Source organism: Octopus bimaculoides, chromosome 23 (genome assembly GCF_046866305.1).
Source record: "Octopus bimaculoides isolate indiv1 chromosome 23, ASM4686630v1, whole genome shotgun sequence".
NCBI lineage: Eukaryota > Metazoa > Mollusca > Cephalopoda > Octopoda > Octopodidae > Octopus > Octopus bimaculoides.
In genome coordinates, this window is record NC_142950.1 from 36,969,428 (window position 1) to 36,994,543 (window position 25,116).

A 25,116-nucleotide genomic window follows, 5' to 3' on the forward strand; every position below is an offset into this window, starting at 1 on the left:
ATCAGAAGGATGGGGTGACAAAAGCTAGGGTCTCCTCACTCCCAGTGGCTTTATAACGCGCCCTGACACCAACCAACGGTATTGAGTGCCCGCGCTCAGATGGGTCGTTATCACATATGCTAGCCTGTTAACCCATGCCTGAGACCCTGACAGATGCTACTACTCTGGGGAGATTAGTCCTGGGGACAATAATGGTCAAGAGATGGATATATACTCTCACGCACACAGAAGTACAAGGAAGACAGTGATGCCGCCTATATCACCTTCCATCGATGACAATACCAAAGAGGGAGGTTTTATGTGGCAAGTTAACCTTCAAGAGATAGCACCCCCATCTCCCTCAAATCACACATTACCATCGAAAATTAAATTAGATCCATTGGACAATATAGCCCTGGGTGTACAAACAGTAGATAAGTTTAGGTTGTTACTTTTAACAACCATACAACCCCAAAACAATAATAAAACTATAAACATATGCGTTTCACTGTAATAATTAATTTTACTTTATGTAAAATTAATTAATTAATTAATTGGCTAATTATTTACATACTTTCAGCATGATCGTTCCGTATCTTCCCAATATAATTAACATTTTTCACGCCTGTACGAAATGTTATTCGAGTGAAAAGAGAGCAATGTTAATCGCCGTTTCTTTTCTTTTTTTTAAAAAACGTTTGATTTAATTCTCGTAATACACATGGGCAATAAAATCACTGCAAAATGCGTTCTGTTCTGTAATTAATGATACAACTTCGAGATTGTTTCCAAATAAAGTGAACGAAACTTCAAAGTCGATTGATCTGATAAATAAACAAATGGAGAAACTAGGCATCGTATCAGTCAATGACTGTAAGTCGTCATTTAACCACATTTTATGTGATCCCACTTGACGAGATCAAGAGACACAACTACAAATTATACCCAAGAAGAGTCACTACAACTAACTCCGGGAACTGCGTTAATTGACTCATTCATATCTTATCTCATATCAGAAGATCATTGAGTGGCTTCAACAGTTTTGATATCCAGTAACAGAAAGCTACTACCACTGCTACCACTACTTCGACGACGACGTATTCGTTGATCAAAGACTTTCTACCATAACACGTGACTGGCCAACTCAAACAGAAAAACGATTTCTATCCCTCAAAAATAAAATGCTGACATGATACACAAAACATTTGTAAATTTGGACCCTGTGAAACCAAAACTAAAGGCCACTGTCCTCTTCGATAACCCATTGTATACTAAAGATACAAGAAGAGCACTTATCCACTCGGCTTAACTGGACAAACTGTCTACACATGCACCTTAAATAGTGTTCGAAATATGGAGACTGTGGCTCTCAAACTAAATATGGATGCACAAAAGGAAACAATAGTGTCTTCTTCCATCCAGTACCAGAACTCATTTTCAAGGAGAACCTACCACAATCGTTACCACTCCCACTACTACCACCAGAGCTACAATCACAGACACAAACATCTATGTCACTGTTGCCGTCAGAAATGCAACGACCTCGTTATGGACACATTGGAAAATTGTATTAAACGACGCTATTCTCCACAAATATGTGACAAATATTAATCCTTTCTACTATAGTACAAGGCCTGAGATTTTGTGGGAAGGGGTCTAGTTGCTTACATTGACGCCAGTGCTCAACTGGTACTTGTTTGATCGACCCCAAAAAGATGAAAGACAGGAACTTAAGGCCAGAAGAAATACCGCTGAGCGTTTCTGTCTGGCGTGCTGACGATCCCACCAGTTCGCCGCCTTGTGTAACATGACTAATGACAGAAATTTTCATTGGTACTTAATTTATCGACCCCGAAAGGATGAAAAGCAAAGTCGATCCCGGCGGAATTTGAACTCAGAACGTAGCGACGGACAAAATACCGCTAAGCACTTCGTCCAGTGTCCTCACGATTCTGCCAGCTCGCCACCTTAAATATTATAATAATAATAATAATAATAATAATAATAATAATAATAATAATAATAATAATAATAATAATAGTAATTGTTTCTAATTTAGGCTGAAATGCAGCAATTTTTTATGGAAAGGGGTCTGCCGATTATATCAACCCTGTACTTGATTGGTACTTTACTTTATCGTCCTCAGAGGGATGAAAGGCGATCGGTAGGATTTGAACTGAGAAATACGGCAATGCATTCTATCCGACACTGTAACGATTCTGACAATCCCCCACCACCACTCTCACCATATACACACCACCGCTACTTACGACAACAACAACAATTACAACAACAACACTACCGGTAACACTGGCGCCTGTCAACAACAATACCAACACACACACCCAACACCGTCACCAACCCCATACTGTAACAATAACACCCTCACAACAATAATTATAACAATAACACTACAAACAAAAGCAACAGCGATAACAACATATTTTGATTTAATAAAACCTGTTTAAATAAACAGTTTTTATTAGATTATTTATTATTTATTATCATGGTTGTTGTTGTTGGCGACGGTGGTGGTGGTGGTGGCGTTTGGGATTCTATTTTCAGAGTGTGTGAAATTATGAGCGAACATCCGGTGCAGTGTTGAGCCAAAACGACCGAACTAAATTGATATAATTAATAAAATATTGTGACTTGAGATCAGTTCGGACATCTCGGGATTTTGATGGCGGGAGAGAGTTGGCAATGGAGCGGAGATGATGGAGGGTGGAAGGTGCTGTTGGCAGGGCGGTGGCGGTGGTGGTGGAAGTGGTGGTGTGACTGTGGTTGGTAATTATAATACGTGGTGGTGATGGTGGTGGTGGTGGTGGTGGTGGTAGTGGTCGCGGTGGCGGTGGCGTATGTGTCGATGGGAGTAATAGCGGGAGGTAGAGGTGGTGGTAATGACAGAGGGGGATGAGGCTTGCAGTGGTGGTGGTATTGGTTATGAAGATAACGTTTGTGGTGGTTATGTGTGGGAGTGGGGGAGGGGTTAGTGGTGGTGGTAATGGCGGTGGTAGCAGCGTTGGTTATTTTGCCAATGGTGACCGCGATGGTTGGTGTAGCTGCAAGGTTTAGGGATTCTAGTGAGAACTTTAATGAAGTCAGCAGATTGTTTGCCGTCGTTTCGTCCAAATCAACCCTGATTTAACACACCGACTTTCCATCCATACCCACCTCCCCTTTCTTAAATATAGGTGCACCCCGACCTCATTGTCCAGTCAACCGACCTTGTATATGCTTGTTCGTTGCTTACCTGTGACTATATGTAAACCACAGACCCACCCCTGCAGCTTGACAACAATAAACGCCATCTTCTCGTATACTATATTCTGTCCTTGTAACATAACAATATGGCGTCATTATATTCTTTTCCTCTGCTAGATGTCTTTTTATCTTGGGGTGGGCATAGTCGATATAGACAAGGTGGACTTGGTCAGAGTATGTCAGTTATACTCTCTCTGCATTTAATATTATTAATTTGCCAACAATATTTGGTGCTAATGAAGTTACTGGTATGCGTGTGTGCATGCGAATGTTTGTGTGTGTGCGTGGTTATATTTACATTAGAGCTTGTGTTTCTATATGAATAGATTTATAGATGTGTGTGTGTGTGTGTGTGTGTGTGTGTGTGTGTGTATACATATATATTGAAGTATATACGTATATATATATATATATATATATATATATATATATATATATATATATATATATATAATTATCTTACGATCGTTTCGCGAAAATATTGTTGCTGTAATAATAGCCTAAATGGATTATTATATATAGGTAATATTTCCGCTCATCAGAGATGTAATTATTTTTATGATATGTATTTGTATGTACATACAAATAGAAGAATTATATAAATGTAAAATAAATATTTTGTCTTTTCGTTTATAAGAAAAGTGGTGGGAGTCAGAATTTTTCCCACAGTTTTAATGGCAAGGAAGGAACAAATATTTCTTAATTTTAAGAATTGTTGTTTGTTCCTTCTATAACAATCTTAAGTGACTTGGGTTTACATTCAACATGGCCGATACTGAAGACTAACATTTCTTGGCTGTTTGCTTCTGATAATGAACTTTTGTGCCTGAAATATATACACAGGTCGTTAAACTTTCCTTTTTACATCGTAAGAAGCTCTCCATCTTCACTATTTTCTTATTTTAAATTGTATCACTCTGTCTATCTATATCTGTCGACCTATATCTGTCTATATATCCTTATTTATCTATCTATGTATATCTAATCTTATCTGTCTCTCTCTCTATCTGTCTCTCTCTCTCTCTCTCTCTCTCTCTCTCTCTCTCTCTCTCTCTCTCTCTCTCTCTCTCTCTCTTTCTATACACACACACACACACACCAGATTTATGTCTCCATGTCTATTTATCTCAAGATCATTCTCTTCTGTTTTCCTTCACATTCTATCATTTTTGTCACTTGTCTTTTCTCCTTTTTTTAAAATTTATTTAGTCTTATTCATTCTATTTTTCTTCCAATACGTATCTCGTTCTTTCATTCAGGATCTCTTTTCATTCCATTCCTCTTTCTTATCATTTCCATTATTTCTTGTCCTATTTTCTTTATCTGCTACATTTATAAAAGCCAAGCATTTTCTTCTTTTCTCTTGTATTTATTTATCGTCCCTTTCATATTTACTCTCCCACTGTTCATATTAACCAACCTCTTTCTATTAATATCCTATTAAAACACCCGTTCCAGTGTGTGTGTGTGTGTGTGTGTGTGTGTGTGTGTGTGTGTGTGTGTGTATACATGTATGCATATCTGCATGTATGTATGTATGTATGTGTGTGTGTGTGTATAAATATGTATGCACACGGACATGCGCAATAGTTTATTTACCAACTTCGTTTCAGTTAATGCCGCACCCAATAGGAGCCTCCTTTTCCGTTTACTTAGACAATTATGTTTTTATGTTTGTGTGTTTGTGTGTGTGTGTGTGTGTGTGTGTGTGTGTGTGTGTGTGTGTGTGTGTGTGTGTGTGTGTGTGTGTGTGTGTGTGCGTGCGTGCACCAATAAGGTTTGTGTGTAACCGGTACATATAATTGAACTTATTAATAACAAACTCTGGCAACCACACATAACTGTTCAGAGTTACATACAAGAGAAGAATGGTGCGATGTTTTGCCTGCCACGATTGCGTAAGTAGAAGGTGTGGCAGCTCAGAGCTGTACTTTGAAGACCAAGCAATTTCTCAGGGATAAAGAAATATGAGAGACTTCATGACTGTTTCTAATTTTGGCTCAAGGCCAGCAATTTGCGGAGAGAAATGTTAACCGCAATTCTCGACTGGTACTTTATTTCATTGACCTCAAAAGGGTGAAGGGTAAAGGTGACCTCGGCAGTATTTGAACTCAAAACGCAAAGAATAGAAGCAACTACGGCAAGACTCTTTGCCTGACGCCCAACCGATTCTGTCACTCCTCCAGCGTTCTGAGAGATTTCATGATGTGAACGATGCGGTCGAGTGAACGAGATAAGTATTTTGTAATGTTAGTCGCCATCGTCTGCTCTTTACAAGCTGCACAGTGCTTAAGAGAACTGCAGTCTTTGCGCTACACACTTTTCTAGATTGTGTATATGGGGGTGAGGGAGGGGTGACGATGGTTGCTATTCTTAAGTAGATATCCTACAGGTGCTCAGTTCGGATTAAAATTCATTAAACTGGGTCCGTAATGAAACAGTAAATTTTTATTTATATATTTCCTTACCTTGTTTAAATCCGGTGGAGCGACAGAGTCTTTGGAGTGTCAGACAGAGCGACAGAGCGACAGAGCGACAGAGTCTTTGGAGTGTCAGACAGAGCGACAGAGCGACAGAGTCTTTGGAGTGTCAGACAGAGCGACAGAGTCTTTGGAGTGTCAGACAGAGCGACAGAGCGACAGAGTCGTTAGAGTGCCTTATCGTATTTGTTCTGTCTCTTTAAGTTCTGACTTCAAATCCCGCCCAAATTCAACTTTGCCTCTCATCCCTCAAGAGTCGATAAAATCTCAGTCGATGATATCAACGAATCGCCTGTCCTCATGAGTTTAATGTCTAAACAAGAAACAATGGGTTTTTCATCCGGTTTGACATGAGATAGGCCAACATATTTCATTTTAAGCTCAGTCCACTTAGCTACAATAAGCAAGAAAGGGTGCAGCTTTCGAAAAATGTTCGTTCCTTTTGTAGTTTTACAGTAATATGTTCTATCATGAGGATAATACAGCCTCTTTGCTAAGTGGACCGGTGTGGTGTGTGTGTAGATATATGAGACAGGGGAAGGGAAGGCACGGTACGAATATATAATTTTATCGACAATAATAAAAGTAACAATGACAATAATAGCAACAACAATAGTTAGTCAGTTCTCTCCTTGCCACGGGGCACATAAGACCGCAACACGGTCTCTCCAACCAGCTGTGTTCTGCCACTGTTCTGCTCTCATTCCAGTATCTCGACGCTTCTCGTCTCTTGTCAATCGTCCTTCGCCATGTAGTTTCAAGGCGTCCTGTTGCTTTTTTCCTCTCAGGTTGTCATTTTAGTGCCACCATACAATTGCTTCTTTCGTGATCTTGTCTGAGTTCCAGTGTCCGATCCAGTAGTTCCAGCATCTGCGTCTTATGTCGTCACTGATCCTGTTAATACCCATCATTGTCTCACCTGTGTCATTTCGGACTCTTTGCAACCACTTGATGTCGAGTATTCTCCTTAAACATGTGACGACGGAAGTTGCCCAGTGTTTATTCTTCTATTTTTGTCACTTTCCAGTTTTCACATCCGTAATACTGGTCGGATCAATATCTTGAACAGCTTCTGCTTCGTTTTGCGACCTATACCTTTCTTAGATCGTAGAATGTTCTCCGGGAATTCGATACTCTGTTCTCTATATTCTCCGTTCTCTTTCGATCTTTCTTGACTGTCGTCTCGAGGTAAGCAAATTCTCCGACGTCTTCCACCTCGACTTTGCTCTTTATCCTTTCGACGTCGATAAAATAAGTAACAGTTGAGCCTTGGAGATCGATGTAATCGACTTATCCCCCTCCCCCGAACTTGCTGGCCTTGTGCCATAATTTGAAACCAATATATCCTTTCAAATAGTTCCTGTCAGCCTTAAGTTTCCCTTTCCCATATTTGACTTCGTAACACTGCAAACATAACGACACCAGTTTAACACTTCGTTTCAATTGTAAAGGTTTCACTTTTCTATATTTCAATTTTAAGCAGAGTAAACAGGAAGTGATTACAGTTTCAATTTGGGTGCGGCATCAGAAACGTAACGCGTCGGAGAAAACAACATTGTCAGTCAGTGCAAAAATAATGTGGTCTGATGGAAGCGAAACAAATCGGTCGTAACCAATAAACTAAACCTGAGTAAAAAAAAAAAAACAACAAAAGAACGGAAAAGTGACTCATTCATGCTAAGGTGTTTGAGAATACAGAAGAAATATCACAAGAAGAAGGAAACAACGGTCACTGCAAACTACTCAGAAAGGGAGAAGCTACAGCAAACAAAATTCGGTGTCACTGCCAAATACACCATCTTTAAGATAGCGTGTTCACGCGGATTTCGCCTTTCTTGAGGCTTGTCAACATGTTCTTACCTTCTTAAGCGTTTAAGCAGGTGAAAAGATGCTGACGAGCCTCAAGAAAGGCGAAATGTGTCTGTCGCTCTCGTAAGTCACTGTCACACTATTTTACTAGCTTCAGTCATTGGACTGCAGACACACACACACACACACACACAATTTAAATTCCCAAAACGGGGAGAAAATACAACACTGACTAGAGTTATCCGTGGAGAGAAAAACCTCCGAAAAAAACCACGGTAACCTCGGAAAAGGGGAAAACAATATGGGTACAACAATAAGATAATAACTATAACAAAAAAACATCGCCGTCGTCGTCATTGATAGCCGATACTAAAACAGTCAAAAGAAATAATGGTTACAGTAATATGGAATTCCAACTTTACATGAAAGTATTCCTAACAATCATAAAAGTTAGTCTATTACAGCTTTTTCCCTCATAAAACATATTTTATACTTTCCGACTGTTTGGTATTTTAAAGTTGTTATTATTTGTATACCGTATCTACTTACTCTTTTTTGTTTGTTTTTTGTTGGGGTTTTGGTTTTTTTTGTTTTAGGTTTTTTGTTATTTATTTTATCGTTTATGAATTTGTTTTGCAAGATTTCTGATGTGAAATCATGTGTTGAAACAGATATTCCTTTCTACCCTAAGCACAAAGCCCGAAATTTGGGGGGAGGGGACTTGTCGATTATCCATTTCTCTGCCAACAATATGTCTACTCCACTTACTCCAACGCTTATATCCGCCCTGAATGATTTGTACTTTTGTTCCTTGCCTATAAGGAGTCTAATTGAGGCCCCAAAACCTTACCTCTTGTACATACATCTCTGCTCCAAAATTTCTATAATTTTTCCCTCCCTACAAGACATCTATAGCCTTTCCCTCATGTCAACGTTGAGAGTGACAACCCTGGAGTTTGAGCGTAGCAACCCCTGACAGAGAAGAGGGGTTTTCGGATGAGTCGCTGGTTGTCTGTTTTCTGTGTCTGAATCTAAGAGAGTTGATGAAATTGCTATGGTATTTTACACAGGAACAGACGTTCACACCTAACAAAACCATTGTCGTGTGAAACACTGACGATGAGGTGAGTCATAGTCTTATCTGCACAACTAGGTGGGTTTTTTTCCTTTCCTTGTATTTGTGACTTCTGATTTCCGTATGGTTTCGTTCGCTAGCCTTTTCCTTTCCTATCATCAACCACTTTCAGCAAGGAATGGGAGTATTCGATCAGGTCAGCAACATTTAGAGACATAGTTTGTTAAGACTTCAGAAGTCTTTATGACAATATGTTTCTTTATACTCGAGGTTACTAACAACCCTTCGGTGAAGTATGGGTCTTACATATAGCTATCACACCTGAGGTTGACTGACAAATGAATATAAAGCATTTACCAATAAGATAAGTTAACCGACAAAGGAATATTTTTTTTTTTTAAACTGATACACCGTCGGTTACGACGACGAGGGGGGTTCCAGTTGATCCGATCAACGGAACAGCCGACTCGTGAAATTAGCGTGCAAGAGGCTGAGCACTCCGCAGACACGTGTTCCCTTAATACAGTTCTCTGAGAGATTCAGCGTGACAGAATGTGACAAAGTTGGTCCCTTTTGTATTACAGGTACAACACATTTTTGCCAACTGAGTGAACTAGGGTAACGTGAAATAAAATGTCTTGCTCACAACTGAATATAAAGCATTTACTGAGAAGATAAATGAAAATAACGAGACAGGAGAATACTCCAGGAGTGCCTTCTGCATAAAGAAAATATAGTTAAGTGAAGGCGAATATATTTAATGCGTTGAACTGAATTATTTTAATAAACTAAAATTACGTCTTTAATGGAAGACATTCATTAGCAATAACGGTCCACAAACAAAATTAATTGAAAATTAAATGTGGGTGTGCAATAAAGAGTGAGACTTCATCAGTATTGCTACTTTTCGCAAGAATTATCATTAACGCTAAATAATTTTCGTTTAATTACTGATGTAACTTTAATTACTTACAATGTCGCTTTGATTCAGTTCATTAAGTATGTTAGGCTGCACTTTTGTGTGTGTGTGTGTGTGTGTGTGTGTGTGTGTGTGTGTGTGTTTGTAAGGCACTCTGACATTCCTATAACAGTGTCCCGTGTTTTCTATAATGTATACACGCTCACATACACATATATATACACACAAACATTTAACTGCTTGTCTTTCTTTCGCAAACAACCTCAGTTAAACGGTCGTCCTTTCTACGTCACTTTTCTAACTCTCCCTATTTTGTCCTGTAGGTCAGGGTGGAGACTGGATTTGCTTTGTTTTGTTTCGTTTTGCTTTATTCATTCGCTATTCTGGTTGCAAAGTTTCTGGAAGATTTCTTGAGAAATGGCGACGTTGTTTGAAGACAATATTCACGTTTCTACATACATACATACATACATACATACATACATACATACATACATACATGTGTGTGTGTGTGTGTGTGTGTGTGTGTGTGTGTGTGTGTGTGTAATTAAGAAAATACTATTTGTATAAAACTGAACGAGTAAAAACAGCCCAATACAAAAAGTGAAATATTTTTTACTAATTTAATAAAAGCTGAAAAGAATCCGTTTAACAACCACTAAAAGTTTTCTTCTTTTTCTTTGTTTCAAATTATCAAATTGTAATGAAAGAACCTCGAAAAAATGTTTTGTGTTTAAATTTCTAGGAAGACGTGGGCGAAGAAGAAATAAGAGCAAGAGAAAGAGTTAAGTGCTGGCGGGGGGGGGGGAGCAATGAGATGAATATATCTGAAGTAGCAAAACTATTTAAAATGGAACATGTTAACAAACAAGTGAGGGGCTGAACCCTTTCTGCCAATTAGATCTTTCAATATGGTTTTTAAACTAACAAATGTCTTTCCCAAAATAACTTCTTACGGTCGTTCGAAAATGACTCTTTCTGAAAGATGAAAAATATTTGATTCAAAATTACAATCAACCAATCTTTAAAAGTCATAAAAGTCATGTTAAATTATTTCAAGACCTTTCAGAATTTTTATACGGCACGACAAGAATAAAATCCTCAACGAGTGAGCAAAAGTGCCATGCAACACTGTCTCACATTATTACCACCATACACAAAAACAACTTTAATATATTAAATAATATTGACACAGAAACAAAAAAGAAAGCATCTGATCTCGAAATAATGGTTACAGTAGACACGCTATCTCTATAAAAAGCCGTACTTTACATTCGAGGACTTTTTCACCTCCCACAACTTTACAAACTAATATTACTCTAGTCACAAGGAAATATAACTGCTTATGGATAAAAAAAAATAAAAAGCAATCAGATGGATTCGAAAATCTCAACGGAAATACAGATATCACTGGGTTTTGTATATTGAATCCTCAATACATCAGTTTTGCCAACATTCTCGCCAGCCGGCGTAGAAATGACAATCTACCAATTCTTCATAACTTCAACTCCTAACAAATTGATAAGTTTAGAAAATTCCTTACCATTTTTTTTTTTCATAAACTGCAAGTTAAACATTACGGTTGAATGTTAATTTCTTAGACGTCACTTTTCACCTCAGCAATTCCGTTTTCTCCCAACATAAATTTTAATGAATTCGTATACAACATACGTTAATTAGAAAACTATCTACGCACTTAATTTATTTAAAAGTATTTCTATATATATTTCAAACGCCCCTCCAATGAATCTGTTCTCACAAAACTTTTACAATACTACAATGATGTGCTAGTATAAAGATTTCACATAAAAACACAGTATATTACAAAAAACACCTGACTCATTCAGAAAAAAAAGATCACTCATGTTAATTGGATCAACCTTCAGCTAACAAGTCCTCGGCTTTGAAGATAAAATCTTCTTAAGCCTATAACAAAAACATTTCCCTGCCAAATCATAAATATCATGAAGCTACTCTGCGTTTCAGATTTACAATCAGGTCGGCACAGTTTAAGAAATGCTGGTGGGAGATATCGAACCGTCGACTTCTCGCTCATCCGTGTTCTCTGCTGCCTTGTTACACATATCTCTAAACTAGTTTAATCTAACAGTTAATCCTTCCTACAATACAATGCACAGACTTAATTCTGTTTTCTGAAGAGATTAATTCAACAGTCAACCGGGTCTTATCTCTACCTCACCCCCTCCTTCCTCCTCCTCCTCCCCTTTCCCCCTCACTTCGCACTCTTTTGTGCTTTTGTTTATTCTGTCTTTGCTTGTTTTACTTTGTAGTTCTGCTTTATTTTCGTTGTTACATTTTGTTAGTTTTTTTTTTGTGTGTGTTGTTTTGTTTGTTTTTGCTATCGAAGTGACTTACACACCCACCCATAGACCTACTCAAGAAAGTATTAAGAGATAAGCTAAGCAACGTCACCCCTTAATCGTCTCTAAATAAAAAGTTGTATACCAAATCAGAATCGATGGCTTGACATAGTAAATAAAACCACATGACGTCATACGATTTTTGTTGTTGGTATTTGTTGCTCCGAAATTATGGCTCAATTTTTAATGACAGCTTAGCGATTGATTCCTTATATTGGCTCATGACCAAAGATCTATATACAGACCCTCAAAGTCAACCAACGGTGAGATTTGAGCTTAGAATCTAGGGAGGAGCGAAATAAAATACTGCACGACATTCTACCGTTATTATCACTCCACCACCATATTTGATTTTGTGTGTGTGTGTGTGTGTGTGTGTGTGTGTGTGTGTGCGTGTGTGCGTTGGGTTTTATCACCTAAAAGATGAGTGCTTAGTATATGTTGCTGAATACATTTATTGGTTCGAAACTCGTCGTTCCCTCCGTCACTATTCAGAGTGACTCCTTCAACCTCACTCACCGACACGAATCAACAGCGATCTAAATTGTACCGGAAGTGCCTACTCGGTGGCTCAGACATTGTAAGTCATGACGTTTGTTAGTCGTGTGTTCTTCGTGTGCTTGGGGGAATAGCTAAGAACTTTCTGGCATTCATAAGCAAACACTCCCACACACACACACACACACACACACAACACTAGATTGAGTAAAGAAAGGAAAAAGGTCCTGTTTCTCGTTCCACTTGTTGACATTTTATGCTATTAATAAATTTTGTTGAGCTATTTTCGTCATTCCCCACCCCCTCAGTATCCAAGAATGTCGCTGATTGTGCCATGCCCACGGGTTATAACTATCAATATTATTGTTTCTCTTGTAATAGTCGTGGTGCTTAGTCACACAATTATGTTATGGTGTTGGATCGCCACTAAAAACCGAGTCTGAATATTATAATGATTCATAAAACGGCCAGACGGACGGCAGAATCGCAAGCATGCCGGGTAAAATGCTTAGCGACATTTCGTCCGTCTTTATGTTCTGAGTTCAAATTCTGCCGAGGTCGACTTTGCCTTTCGTCCTTTTGGAGTCGATAAAATAAGTACCAGTGAAACACTAGGGTCGATAGAATTGTCTTTCTCCCTCCCCTAATATTGCTGGCCTTGTACCAAAATTTGAAACCAATATTATTATGATTCATTCAAATGAGGCAACAGTGAAGACTGTTACACCATCTTGCGACAACCAGCTTAGAGCAAAATTCTATGATCGTCAACAGCTAGATGTTTTATCCATCGATCACCGTCCAGATTAACCACCACCACCACCCCGGTAACTTGAAATCGTTTTCAGATTACCCCCCGATTTCAAGTTACCCCCTACGATTTCAGATTTCTCCCATCTAAAATCCTTCCCCAAATGTTCGTCACCGTGATAGCAAATAGGGTGAACCCATTAAATGTATATGTTGATGTTTATTAAGTGTGTGTATGCGTAATGTACATTTGTAAATCAAAGAGAAAGTCGGAGCTGTCATTTAGTTGGCGTTTTCACTTAGTTACTTAAAAGCTGAAGAAATTTGAAAGAAGCATATCCAGAATGGCGACTTGATAACGCTGACAGCATTGATTTTTTATTTGATTATGTTGTTCACAAATATGGACCTCATATGTCCAAAAACGAAAAGGCAAACCTACGTAGGCTCTCTAAGCACTACGTTGCACGAAGTGGTCAATTCTACTATCGTCACAGAACAGGGAGAGTAAGAAACTCTGCAAATGAATACCGAGAAACCTTGGCCATTCGCAATCCGGACGAACAGAAGAGTATTATTTCAAGTATTCTCATGGGCTGTAGACATAATAATGCTGCCTGCTGCTTGGGAAGTCATCTTGGTGTCGACAGAACAGGGGCTAACATTTCAGAGAGATTTTATTGGAAAAATGTGGGCAAAGACAGAAAAGAATTTCTTCTAGAAATTTCTTCGACTCCCTCGGATTTCCCTTCATAGACCATAAATTGTGCCATTTCTAGCTCGCATGACGATCTTGACCGCAATCTCCCCTTGTTTCACCACATACACATCTATCTATCTATCTATCTATCTATTTGTCTGTCTGTCTGTCTCTCTCTCTGTCAATCTATCTGCCTGTCTGTCTCTTTCTCTCTCTCTCTTCCTCTCCCTCTTTCTCTCCTCCTTCTTTGCCTCTTCTTTCTCTCTCTCTCTCTCTAAGCAGAGAGAGATAGAGGGAAAGAAAGGGATACACACGCGTGCACATGCACTCACACACAGGAGGGTGTGTGGAAAGGAGCGTTCGACACCGGAAAGGTGGATAATAAATTCCTTAATGGAATTTAAGTCATAAACCTTAGAGCAATGGTTTTTTTACTAGTTTATTTGCAAATAATTATTCAGCGAGGACACATGACTGATATCCTGCCGACATGTCTGCTGTGAACGTGGGTAGGTTTGCATATGTGTGCGTGGGGGAGGGGTACCTATATATATATATATATACACACACACACATATGGATGGATAGATAGATAGATATACATATATATATATATACATCTATATATATATATACACACACACATATATATGTATATATATACACGCGCGCGCGCGCACACACACACATATATGCTACATCCTTTTTAAAATCCGAGTTTGGCTTTATTATTACTGTTGTTATTATTGCGCGCGTGCGTGCGTGTGTATGTGTGTGTGTGTTTGTGTGTATTTCTTTAGTCATTCCCTGGTGTTGTTGATTATCTTATGCTCTGTCCGTAGTTTTCCGACTTGCCCCTTGTTCCTCCCTCTTCCTTGGTACCTCTTTCTCCTCTCCCTCTCTATTCTTCACTATCATCTTATTTCTTTCTTTCTATCCCTCTCTTTCTCTTTCTCTAACGCACACACACACACACACTGCCCTTCTCAACCCCAACTACTACTTGTGCTAACACTGTCAAATTCCTCAAATATGGAAGCAGGGCAAAATCATAACAATTCTGAAATTCCTCTACACCAACATGATCTTCCCACACTTTCACAAAACAGACAGATTCATACACAGATGGCGCAATCGCTTCCTCCCACCATTCTCCGGGAACTACTGCGCAACTGCTCCAGTCTAAATGAACAACAATAGAATTGAAGTACCGTCTGCCAGATGCACCGTTTCCTAGGACCCCAATCTCTTCACAACAAACCACAATAAAGGACTAGGTACATAAAACAGTGCATTATAGGTCACAGTGGTTCGTACATAGACGTCACCCACAGTCCACATATAGAACGAAATAAAAATACTAACGATGCAAGACCGCCTGGTCACGTGAATGGCGTGATTTGTTGCCGTAACAAGCTTTAGTCCTTACATTCCTGTCACGACATGAAAACCCACTCATCGAGAAACATCTCTTAATACTACTACAGGAACAATAACTTAGAAACACTCATCCCTGGACAAATATCCACACAGAAATAGCTGCATCACCAGTTATTTCACTAAACCCGCCCCTCCACCGCCTCAAACATTGTGCTGAGACCAACACTGAGTACAGAAGAGCAGTAACTGTTCATAAGTGCGGGAACGAAATGTGTTAGGGGATACAAACCTAGATCCAACCCAGGATGTTCAAAGCATTTTCATTGCCTCAAAAAAATTAAAGGGGTCCGCTTGCCCCCACCCTACACTCCTTGTCCACAAGCCTATGTAACTACTGTATTTTGATGGAGTCAACTTGATCTGCCTCAGCTCTGGCAACACCAGGACCTACTGGTATACAGATATAATCTTGGCAGTGAAGTGAGAGAGGAAGGGAGCAACATATCCAGACTTTCATTCTGCACCCAACATAATATATCGTTGTACGTTTGAGTGGGAAGTATAGTTGTTAGTTAGGTGGAGTTATATCACTGAAAAGATGAATGCGTGTTATGTTATACCTCGTCGTTCGGTCGGTGACCCGTGTCTCATATGTCAGACAATTCGATCACGGCTAACCTGAGGACACAAAACAACGACAACAAAAACATTGATTCTAACTTTAAGTAGGCTCACTTTTCAAATTATTTCCCACTCGACAGGTAACAAAACAAGGTGCGGGCTTCCTCGTTACATTCAAAAAAACATTCCATCTTTCTTAAACTGCTTTCATTTTGAAAATGACCAAAGCTAATCCTAATTTAGTGGTTGTGGCTTTTCCTTATTCCCTCAACCGAGCCTATTTTGCTTGCTTTCAAATTCTTGTCATCCTCTCTCCTCTCTCTCTCTCTCTCTCTCTCTCTCTTGACCACATCTGAAGAGACGCCTTTCCAAACATTGTCTAACCACTTCTCAGAACCCTCAGAAATCCTTTCCTTTCTCACGTCTTCTCTATAAATGTTAAGAAACAAATTCGGTCGTCTGATGGATTCCTGAGGGCGACAGAAGAAACGCCGCGCCCTACGTCTTCCTTTATGTTCCGAGTTCAAAGCAAATCTAACTTTGCCTTTCGTCATTTCGAAGTTGATAAATAAAGTACCAGTCAAGTACCGCGGTTGATGTACTCGACTATCGCCTCCTCTCGAAATCGCTGTCCTCCTACCAATCTTTGGAACAATTATTATACTGGACGTGCGTGTGCAGGCAGGCACTGGGGCGCGTGTGTGTTTATGTGTGTATAGACACGGACATGGCCGTGTGGGGAGGAATCTCGCTTTGCAACAAAGTGGTTCCGGGTTCAGTCCCACTGCGTAGCACTTATTCGACTAAACCGTTTAAGGCGGTGCTCCAGCATGGCCGTAGTCTAATGACTGAAACAAGTAAACGATTAAACATAACACACACACACACATATTGTTCGAAACGTTAAGTAATAGGTTTTATTGATATAAGTTTCAACATGTATGTGCATATATGTATGAGCGTACATATATACGTCTGCACATGCGTATGCAAAATGAATACCCGCATATACACTCAATGTTTTTAAAAACATTAATTAAAAGATTTAATTGAAAGTATTACTTAAAAGTATTATTTTGAAACATTGCTAAAGCAGCAACGCAATTTCATGACTTCCACTGAATGGAGTTTATGGGCTTTTTATAATAACATTTCCACGAGAACCAGAAATGAAAACAAAAACGTGAGCTTGAAGCAGCCATCTTCGCACGTGTCGTTCACAAAGGATTTTTTAAACAAAAGAACATAACAATGAGCGTTTTCTACAAGCTTTCATTTCATTTCATATTTCAAAAATGTTTAGACAGTGAATATTCAAAAGAAAGAGTGGCTTCGTTTGCCAAGCTGGTAATCGGAAACGATCAACTCGAGGAAATCGGTGCCTTTCAATTATAACGTATCTGAGTATACTCTACATTTGTACTGAGTCCTGTTATTTATTGCTTCTGGTGAATCAACCGAGATTTATATATGTGTGTGTGCGCGTGTGTGTATTAGCGCGACAGAAGCAGCCTTTATAACGAATTTTAATAAGTACATCCAAACTGGCTTGGATATGCTGTTTATAACGCCGTTGACTGCGGTGAACGTCCCAAAATATCATTTCGTGTAAACAACAAATGCTAAGAAGCATCGAAATTCTAATGGTTGTCAAAATTTCGTTAGCACCAGCGGTGAAATCACGTGATACAGTAGTGCTACCACTACCGTATCAAAAAGTTTTTCCCAGTGAGAGAGGACTTTCATAAATTATATTTTTGCTTGAGTGTAATGGGAAAAAGTTTGAAAAAGAAATATTTAGATTCATTTATTTTTCGTTTGAGTAATAGAAAAAGGTTTTTAAAAAGATCTCAACAGTGGAGTTGGGCTAAAAACAACAGCTAAATCGCCCTTAACTTTTTTTCCATAGGGAAATCATATTCAGCACCGTATCTATGAATTTATTTCTCTCACCATGATACATGGAATCATTTTTAAAACCTTTTTCTATTACTCAAACGAAAAATAAATGAATCTAAAATTTTTTTAAAGAACTTTTTTTCCATTACACTCAAGTAAAAAAAAAAAAAATATGAATTTCTTCCTCTTCGGAAGTCCTCTCACCCTCTGAAAAAATTCCCCCCAAAATTTCTTTATAATCGTAATCTATGCCGTTTGAAAGGTAATTATATAGAATTTCACTAAAAGATATCCATTTTCCTATAAATTATGAGGGGGAAAAATCGGATCTTGTGAATTTTCCGAAAGTCCTCTCCCACCCCGACCGGTTCGTTGGCGCAAATTTTTGTTTTCATATTCGTTTAATACACATTTTTTTACACCTACTACACTTGTTTTTGTTTTGTCTTGTTTTTTGTTTTGATGGCAGGCCGATTAAAACAAAAAATCTGGAGAAAATTTCGAGAAAAAAAAGTTACAGTGGATTGCTTAATTCGAAACACCGGCGAATTTCCTTGAAATAACATCGTGAATTTTTTCTTTAACTACATTGGTTTCCACGTTGGACATCTTGCCACAAATTTATAGAGAAAGGAAATTTCTCAAGGACATTTCACGTCAAACTCAAAGAAATTCCTTCCTCCGGAACTCGAACCTATTTTGCATTATCAGATTTACCCTCCTTCGCTTACAATACGCATGCTCAGGGTTTGCGCATGCTCATTTAGCAATTAAGTTTTCAACATGGCTGATTGTTGTTTGCTAAATTTTTGTCTTGCTGGATTTAGAAAGTCATTTGTTTACAATTATAGCTCACCATCAACCATTGATGATGTGAAACGTTGGTTACAGACTGGAGCGCGTCTTCCACAGGTGACATATTATTAATATACTCCACAGATGTTTATATGATACCGTAAAATTATATAAACAATACATAAGCATGCATCAGCTGTTAGGTTTATTTTAACGATTCACTTATATTTCTCGTGTATAATATATAAATGTGTATATGATCGTGTTTAAATACTTTTATTTCAGATATTGTTGTGCTATTTCACTCAATTAGGTTAGATTTTGAGATAAATCTAGCCCTATATTAATCTACAGATTTGTCATATTAAGTAAAGACGTTGACACATCGAGTTAACGATGCAAATTTTTCGGCTACATAGTTTATTGATATGCTAAAACTAGTAGTCAAACCGCCCTTAGATCATAGATGTAGTATCTTTCAAAACACAAAGTAAGGTTAAAAAAAATAATAATAAATTTAATTTAGCGGCTCAAAAAAAGTATTATTTTACCCTCTCACATTGATATTAATAATTGTTTGATTATTTCCCTTGTTATATCTAGAATTATTCCCCTTGTTGTATTATTATTTTTAATTTTGATAAAGGAAAACGAAATTATTAAATCTTCATAACTTTTTATACGAAATCGAGCGTATTTACATTTTTTTTTTTTATTTACAAACTAAAAGCAGTATTAGATTGGTGAATTTTGATGTTTTAGTAATTTAGTGTCATTCTTCAACTACAGAGAATAGCAAGTTCTTGTCAGAATTCACACAATAAGATGGAAAAATAAGATTGTGAAAGCAATTATATTTTTAATGACGCTGTTAAAATATTGCCAAAAAAAGGCATCACGGATAATGATGAAATTTTAGACATTCTAGAAATTTCACCATGAAGTGGAGGAAACAATAACTGGTGTTTTTAATTTAATAAAGATAATTATGACGACATTTTTTATGAACAGATGTTGAAGCGCCGAATGAGTTGGTATTTTAGAAAAGAAGGAAATCCCGAACGCAGTAGAATGTTTGTGAAAACAGCTTAGAGGACCAGGTAGAATACCTTACAGACGTTCTCTCCTTGTCATTTTTTTTACAGATTTGATTTCCATGTTCCACCCAACCTGTGTGTGATGCTTTGATTTATTCTAATGGTTTATGTTTCTTTCCTTACTGTTTGTAGATCTTCCCGGTTGATGACTGCTATTTAACGTGTCAAGGACATATTTTGAATGACGACGATGTCATTAAAGCTGGGTGTCACTATCAGCTTCTGCCGAGACTGGTTGGTGGGAAAGGAGGTGAGTGCACCGTCGTTGTCCAAATCAAACCGTTTGGCTGAAGGGGAGACTTGTCACCAGACTAGGGCTTAGAGTGCTATTGTTGTATATAAGATTGGTGTGTTAATAGACAACTGGAGATGTGTTGATAGACAGATATCTCCACTCCATGAACATTTCACTGTTAATGGTGATGATGATCAGACTAGAATGATCATCCTTCTTCTATGTTAACAAAAGTTTTCTAACTTTCTTGCAACTTTAAATGAGTCCTGTTAAAAGATGTCCAGAAATCCTGGAACTCTTCCATAAAACTGCATTTGTGACACAGACACAAGAAATGTACATCTCTCCGTACTTGCAAACATGACATTTCTGAAAGAGATGGTAAATGGTGTTACTAACGAGTCTGAAATTATTTAGATACTTCAATTCCCTATTGATAATCCCTATCAAGTATTTCTTTGAGATCTCTCATCAGTATCATTGATATATGATGGTTGTTATTATTATTATTATTATTATTGTGAACAAGCTGGCAGAATCATTAGCATGCTGGACAAAATGCTTAGCAGCATTTCATCAGTCTTTATGTTATGAGTTCAAATTCTGCCAAAGATGACTTTGCCATTCATCCCTTCAGGGTTGATGAAATAAGTACCAATTGAGTACTAGGATTGAAGTTATTGATTAGCCCCCCACTCCCTGAGGCCTTGTGCCTATAGTAGAAACGATTATTATGAATAAATATGAAGAAAATATTTATGAGTGTTTTTATCTGAATCTTGATAGAAATATCCAAAACCTGAAATATTTCTTAGATTTATTTTGACTTTGCTATTTTGGCTGTTTTATTCCTTCGTGATATTTGTGTTATTTTCGAAGGGTTTGGTTCAATGTTACGTGCCATTGGTGCCCAGATAGAGAAAACCACCAACCGAGAAGCTTGCCGAGATTTGAGCGGACGCCGTATGCGAGACATTAATAATGAGAAGCAGTTGAAAGAGTGGATGGCTAAACAAGTGGAGCATGAGAAAGAACGGACTAGACGTCGAGAAGAGAGATCTCTTCGACTTCGAGAAACACCAAAACATCAATTTGAAGACCAAGTTTATCAAAAACAGAAAGAGAAAGTCTCACGGGACCTTGAGGATGCTATCACAGCAGGTAAGCCATTGCCACCTTGGAAGTCCCTTGTTTAGCTTTAAATGAGTGTTTATTACTGAACAAAATTACACCTTTTATCACTTTTATAATACTGATTACTTAGCTGGGATATAAACTATGCCAAGTTGACTTAGTCACACTTCAATCTCTTCATTCCACCTTAACCTGGCGGCTTATGTGATACAGTAATGTTAATCATTATTATAGAAATAACTTTTCATCAATAATTACATTTATCTAGTAGATGACAGTGTCTGATACATTTAATATTACAGACCTTAACTTGAATAATTAATACTTTCACTGGGATAATGTTCCTTTTCACTTAATTTTTACTGTAACACTACCTTCAGGGGTTCTAATCAATTATGTCTATCCCAGGACTTTGTCTGGTACATAGTAAGTGCCACCAAATAACTCACAAAGCTTTCAGAGGCTAAACTTGAAGTCAATTCCTATATAATAAATTTGACTCCACATCCAGTATTGATGTATTCATCAAGAAATCTTTATCCCTTGATAATCTTACATTAGTGTGTATAAACGCGTGTGTGTGTGCATTTGTTTCTTTACTGCTTAATGGGATATTTATTTTTCCAGGCCTAAAGAGGAATGGAGATACCAGTTCTGCAGAAAGTGTCCAAGGAGGGAAAAAACGAAAATTGGAAAGTAAATCTTTAGACAAACACTGGAATTGGTAAATCATTTTATTTAATATATCTCTAATAATAATAATAATACTCATATATCATGATACCATGTATAGCTCTAATGAATGCTTTACCAATTGTTTTGGATTTTTTTTTTCCACTCCTCATATAAGACATGCTTTTAAAATAATATTTCTCTCCCTACCATAAGCAATATCTCATTTTAGCATTTCAAGTAAAGCACAATGTTTTTATGCATTTTCCAGTTCTTCAAAATTACACCCACTTTCCAATACACATGCATACTTATATTATATACAATTAAATTTTGGATTGTTTTAATAATATAACATTTCTCTCTCTCTCTCTCTCTCTCTCTCTCTCTAATTTTATAGGATTGGAATTAACAAAGACAACCTCAATGACAGTGATTTATCTGATGACTGCGATATTGCCATAGCTTGTCCGTCTGCCGCTGCCTTTCCTAGTACCAGCTGCACTGCATCCACATCCGCTGCCACTTCAGCAGGCACTACATCAGTTGATGACTGTACAGACTCAAACAGTTCTCTGAGCTCTACAAAATTCCTGTCTGTTCCTCCTGAACATGAAGTCACTCCATCTCCTGATTCTTCAGATAATTCCACAACCAATAACAGTACTGGTGGCTCATCATCATCATCCACAACCATAACAAAAAACCCACCTCCAACAACATCCAAAACAGAAGATGAGAAGGAGGTAGCATCTTGTACCAATAATACTGATGAATCAACTCAACAAAATGGTGCTACATTGGTAAGAATAAAATTCATTTCTTTTGTTGCATTTTTGGGAGATTTATTAACTTGTATTTATAAAAACAACTGTTGGGTTGGTGAATAAAACCTTACAATTATCCTACTTACATTTCACAGAAAAGAAATTTTGAAATAGATAAAGTATAGATTAACTGAGTCTTGGTGGTTTAAGCATCTTGGCCAATGAACACAGCACTGCACTGTTAATGAGATACTTACGACTAACTCTTTAACCAATTATTGGGATTCCTATCATTTCAATTAGCTGAGACTACTGAAATAGTTAAAAACATTTTTAAGATCTAGAAAATTGATAATCTGATATTAGAATATAATTAACTGTTTTGTTCTTTACTTTGTTTTTACCTCAGGATGTTGGAGAGGTTCTGGCAAATGCTGACTGTGCCCGTGACCTTGAAGTTTTAGGCCTTGATATGTTAAAAGCTGCATTGCAAGACAGAGGCATGAAATGTGGAGGTACTTTGACAGAAAGAGCCCAACGTTTATTTGCTGTGAAAGGATTAACACCTGAACAGATTGACCCATCCTTGTTGGCAAAAGGGAAAAAGAATAAAAAAAAAGAATGTATTTATGTACCTAAAGAAAATAAGAATTCTTAGCTTCAAATACTTTTTTTTATTTTCATCTCGTTGATAATGAAATCCAAAATTACCATATTACATAAATGTATATGATTAATATAAAACCATCTGATTCTAAATGATATTATAAAAATATAGTTTTCTGCGCATGTCAAAATGAATTTAAGCTGTATACATGTTGCTGAAGTCGATCTGTTTTCTTTATAAAGATAAATAAAAAAAAACTCTGTCTTGTGGTTTGTAAATTACTGTTTTAACAATTCCTGTTGCTCTCTTGTAAATTTAGTTCCTATTCCTGAAGACTCCACCAGAATTAAACAATTTTTATCACAAATAATTCTTCATCATTTTAAAATTTATTTTCCATGTTGGACCAGTACAATCCATTCCAACATAGAAAATGAATTTTTTAATTCCATGTTGCCACTTCTGTTCATTGTCCCAACTGTGAGACCCAGAATCCTGATATCTGACTTCATTACACTTTATATTTCTTCCAGTCATTCCATTCCACTATCAACCCATGCTATTATTTCACCACTCATTCAGCATTATAAATCCAAACTATTGCAGTCATCTCTTCTTCATATCTCAGCTAATGCCATTAAGTTCTCATCACAAGACAACTTGTCCAAGAACAATACTTACTGAGAACCAATCTCAAAATATCTTATGATTTTTCCCTTCCTTATAAAACTTGTTAGTTTGCATATTTAGTTGCCATGGAAATGTATTATATTCGCCAATCAAAAATCAATTTACAATTGTTATTAATAATTTTATAAATACAATGAGAGATTCTCATTTCCCATTCATTTTTTTTTTCCAGCTAATGATACCCATAGGCACAGGCATGGTTGTGTTTTGTAAAAAGAAAGGACACATTGGACAATGTAGTCCCTGATTTATAGCAATCTAAGGCATTGGGGAAGAAAATGAGTTATCAACTACAAGTGTACTTAGAAGACAGTGTGTGTGTATATGTATATACGATCTTACCGGTTGTTGTTTTTTCCTGCTTTCTAAAATGACCGCTGTATTACTTCACTACAGACTTCAGCAAATTAAACATAATTCAACGGCCCCTTGGGCAAGTGTCTTCTACTATAGACTCAGGCCGACCTTGTGAGTGGATCTGGTAGACGGAAACTGAAAGAAGCCCGTCGTATATATGTATATATATATATGTATGTGTTTGTGTATCTGTGTTTGTCTCCCCAGCATCGCTTGACAACCGATGCCGGTGTGTTTACGTCCCCGTAACTTAGCGGTTTGGCAAAATTGGGATGATAGAATAAGTACTAGGTTTACAAAGAATAAATGCTGGGGTCGATTTGCTCGACTAAAGGCGGTGCTCCAGCATGGCCGCAATCATATTACCGAAACAAGTAAAAGAATGGGTTGACAGTCGTAAGCAAATTCGGACAGTTTCATAAGGGAGTTAACTCTGCTTTCTTTGCAACTTTTGCAGTCCTTCAATATTTATAAATGAATAAAGAATATTTTAACAACAAAAAAACATTCAAAAGACGTCTTTTCAATTTTTCTTACAAATTATTGTTGTGTATCTATTCAAGAATATTTTAATTAAATTACATTCTACATTGATAACGACGGATAGTTTTAAACCGTTGATCATCTGTACACTGATGTCGATGTTAATGATCACTTCCACAACTTCTGTGCCTCAAAGACCCTAAGACAACCAACACACATAAAATGTGAAACTATTTTATGTAAGTTTAACTAGGTTTAAAGAATTTTGTGGGTGAAAGAATGATCGGGAAGCAACAGTTAAGGCAAAATGAAAGAAACTTGAATTGAGTTAAAAGTGAACCAAATTGCTTGAAAATAACGTTTCTGATTGTCAAATGTTCACCTGGAAAATTTCTAGATCTTTATTGTTTACCAAACACAAAATCTGTAACAAAGTTATCAATTATCATAGAAACACTCATGAGACTGTAACTACATTCATTCAAACGTTAATGACTGTTTCCACAGAGCGGACATGACTGGGG

General features: G+C 37.4%; 1 protein-coding gene across 2 annotated transcripts in view; it reads left to right on the forward strand.

Moving 5' to 3' along the window:
- Positions 1–24,623, forward strand: part of LOC106873972 (splicing regulator SDE2) — a 68,778-nt gene extending 44,155 nt beyond the window's left edge. Inside the window, exons 1-6 of one of the 2 annotated variants that reach the window (XM_014921519.3) lie at positions 17,056–18,667; positions 19,780–19,897; positions 20,762–21,043; positions 21,644–21,740; positions 22,089–22,491; positions 22,865–24,623. In XM_014921519.3, coding sequence (XP_014777005.2) covers positions 18,539–18,667; positions 19,780–19,897; positions 20,762–21,043; positions 21,644–21,740; positions 22,089–22,491; positions 22,865–23,113 — 1,278 coding nt within the window. In that variant the 5' untranslated portion in view covers positions 17,056–18,538 and the 3' untranslated portion in view covers positions 23,114–24,623. Of the gene's footprint in view, positions 1–17,055; positions 18,668–19,779; positions 19,898–20,761; positions 21,044–21,643; positions 21,741–22,088; positions 22,492–22,864 lie in introns of those variants that run through there. The other variant, XM_089340269.1, reaches the window with a different exon arrangement.
- The last annotated feature ends 493 nt before the right edge of the window (positions 24,624–25,116 follow it).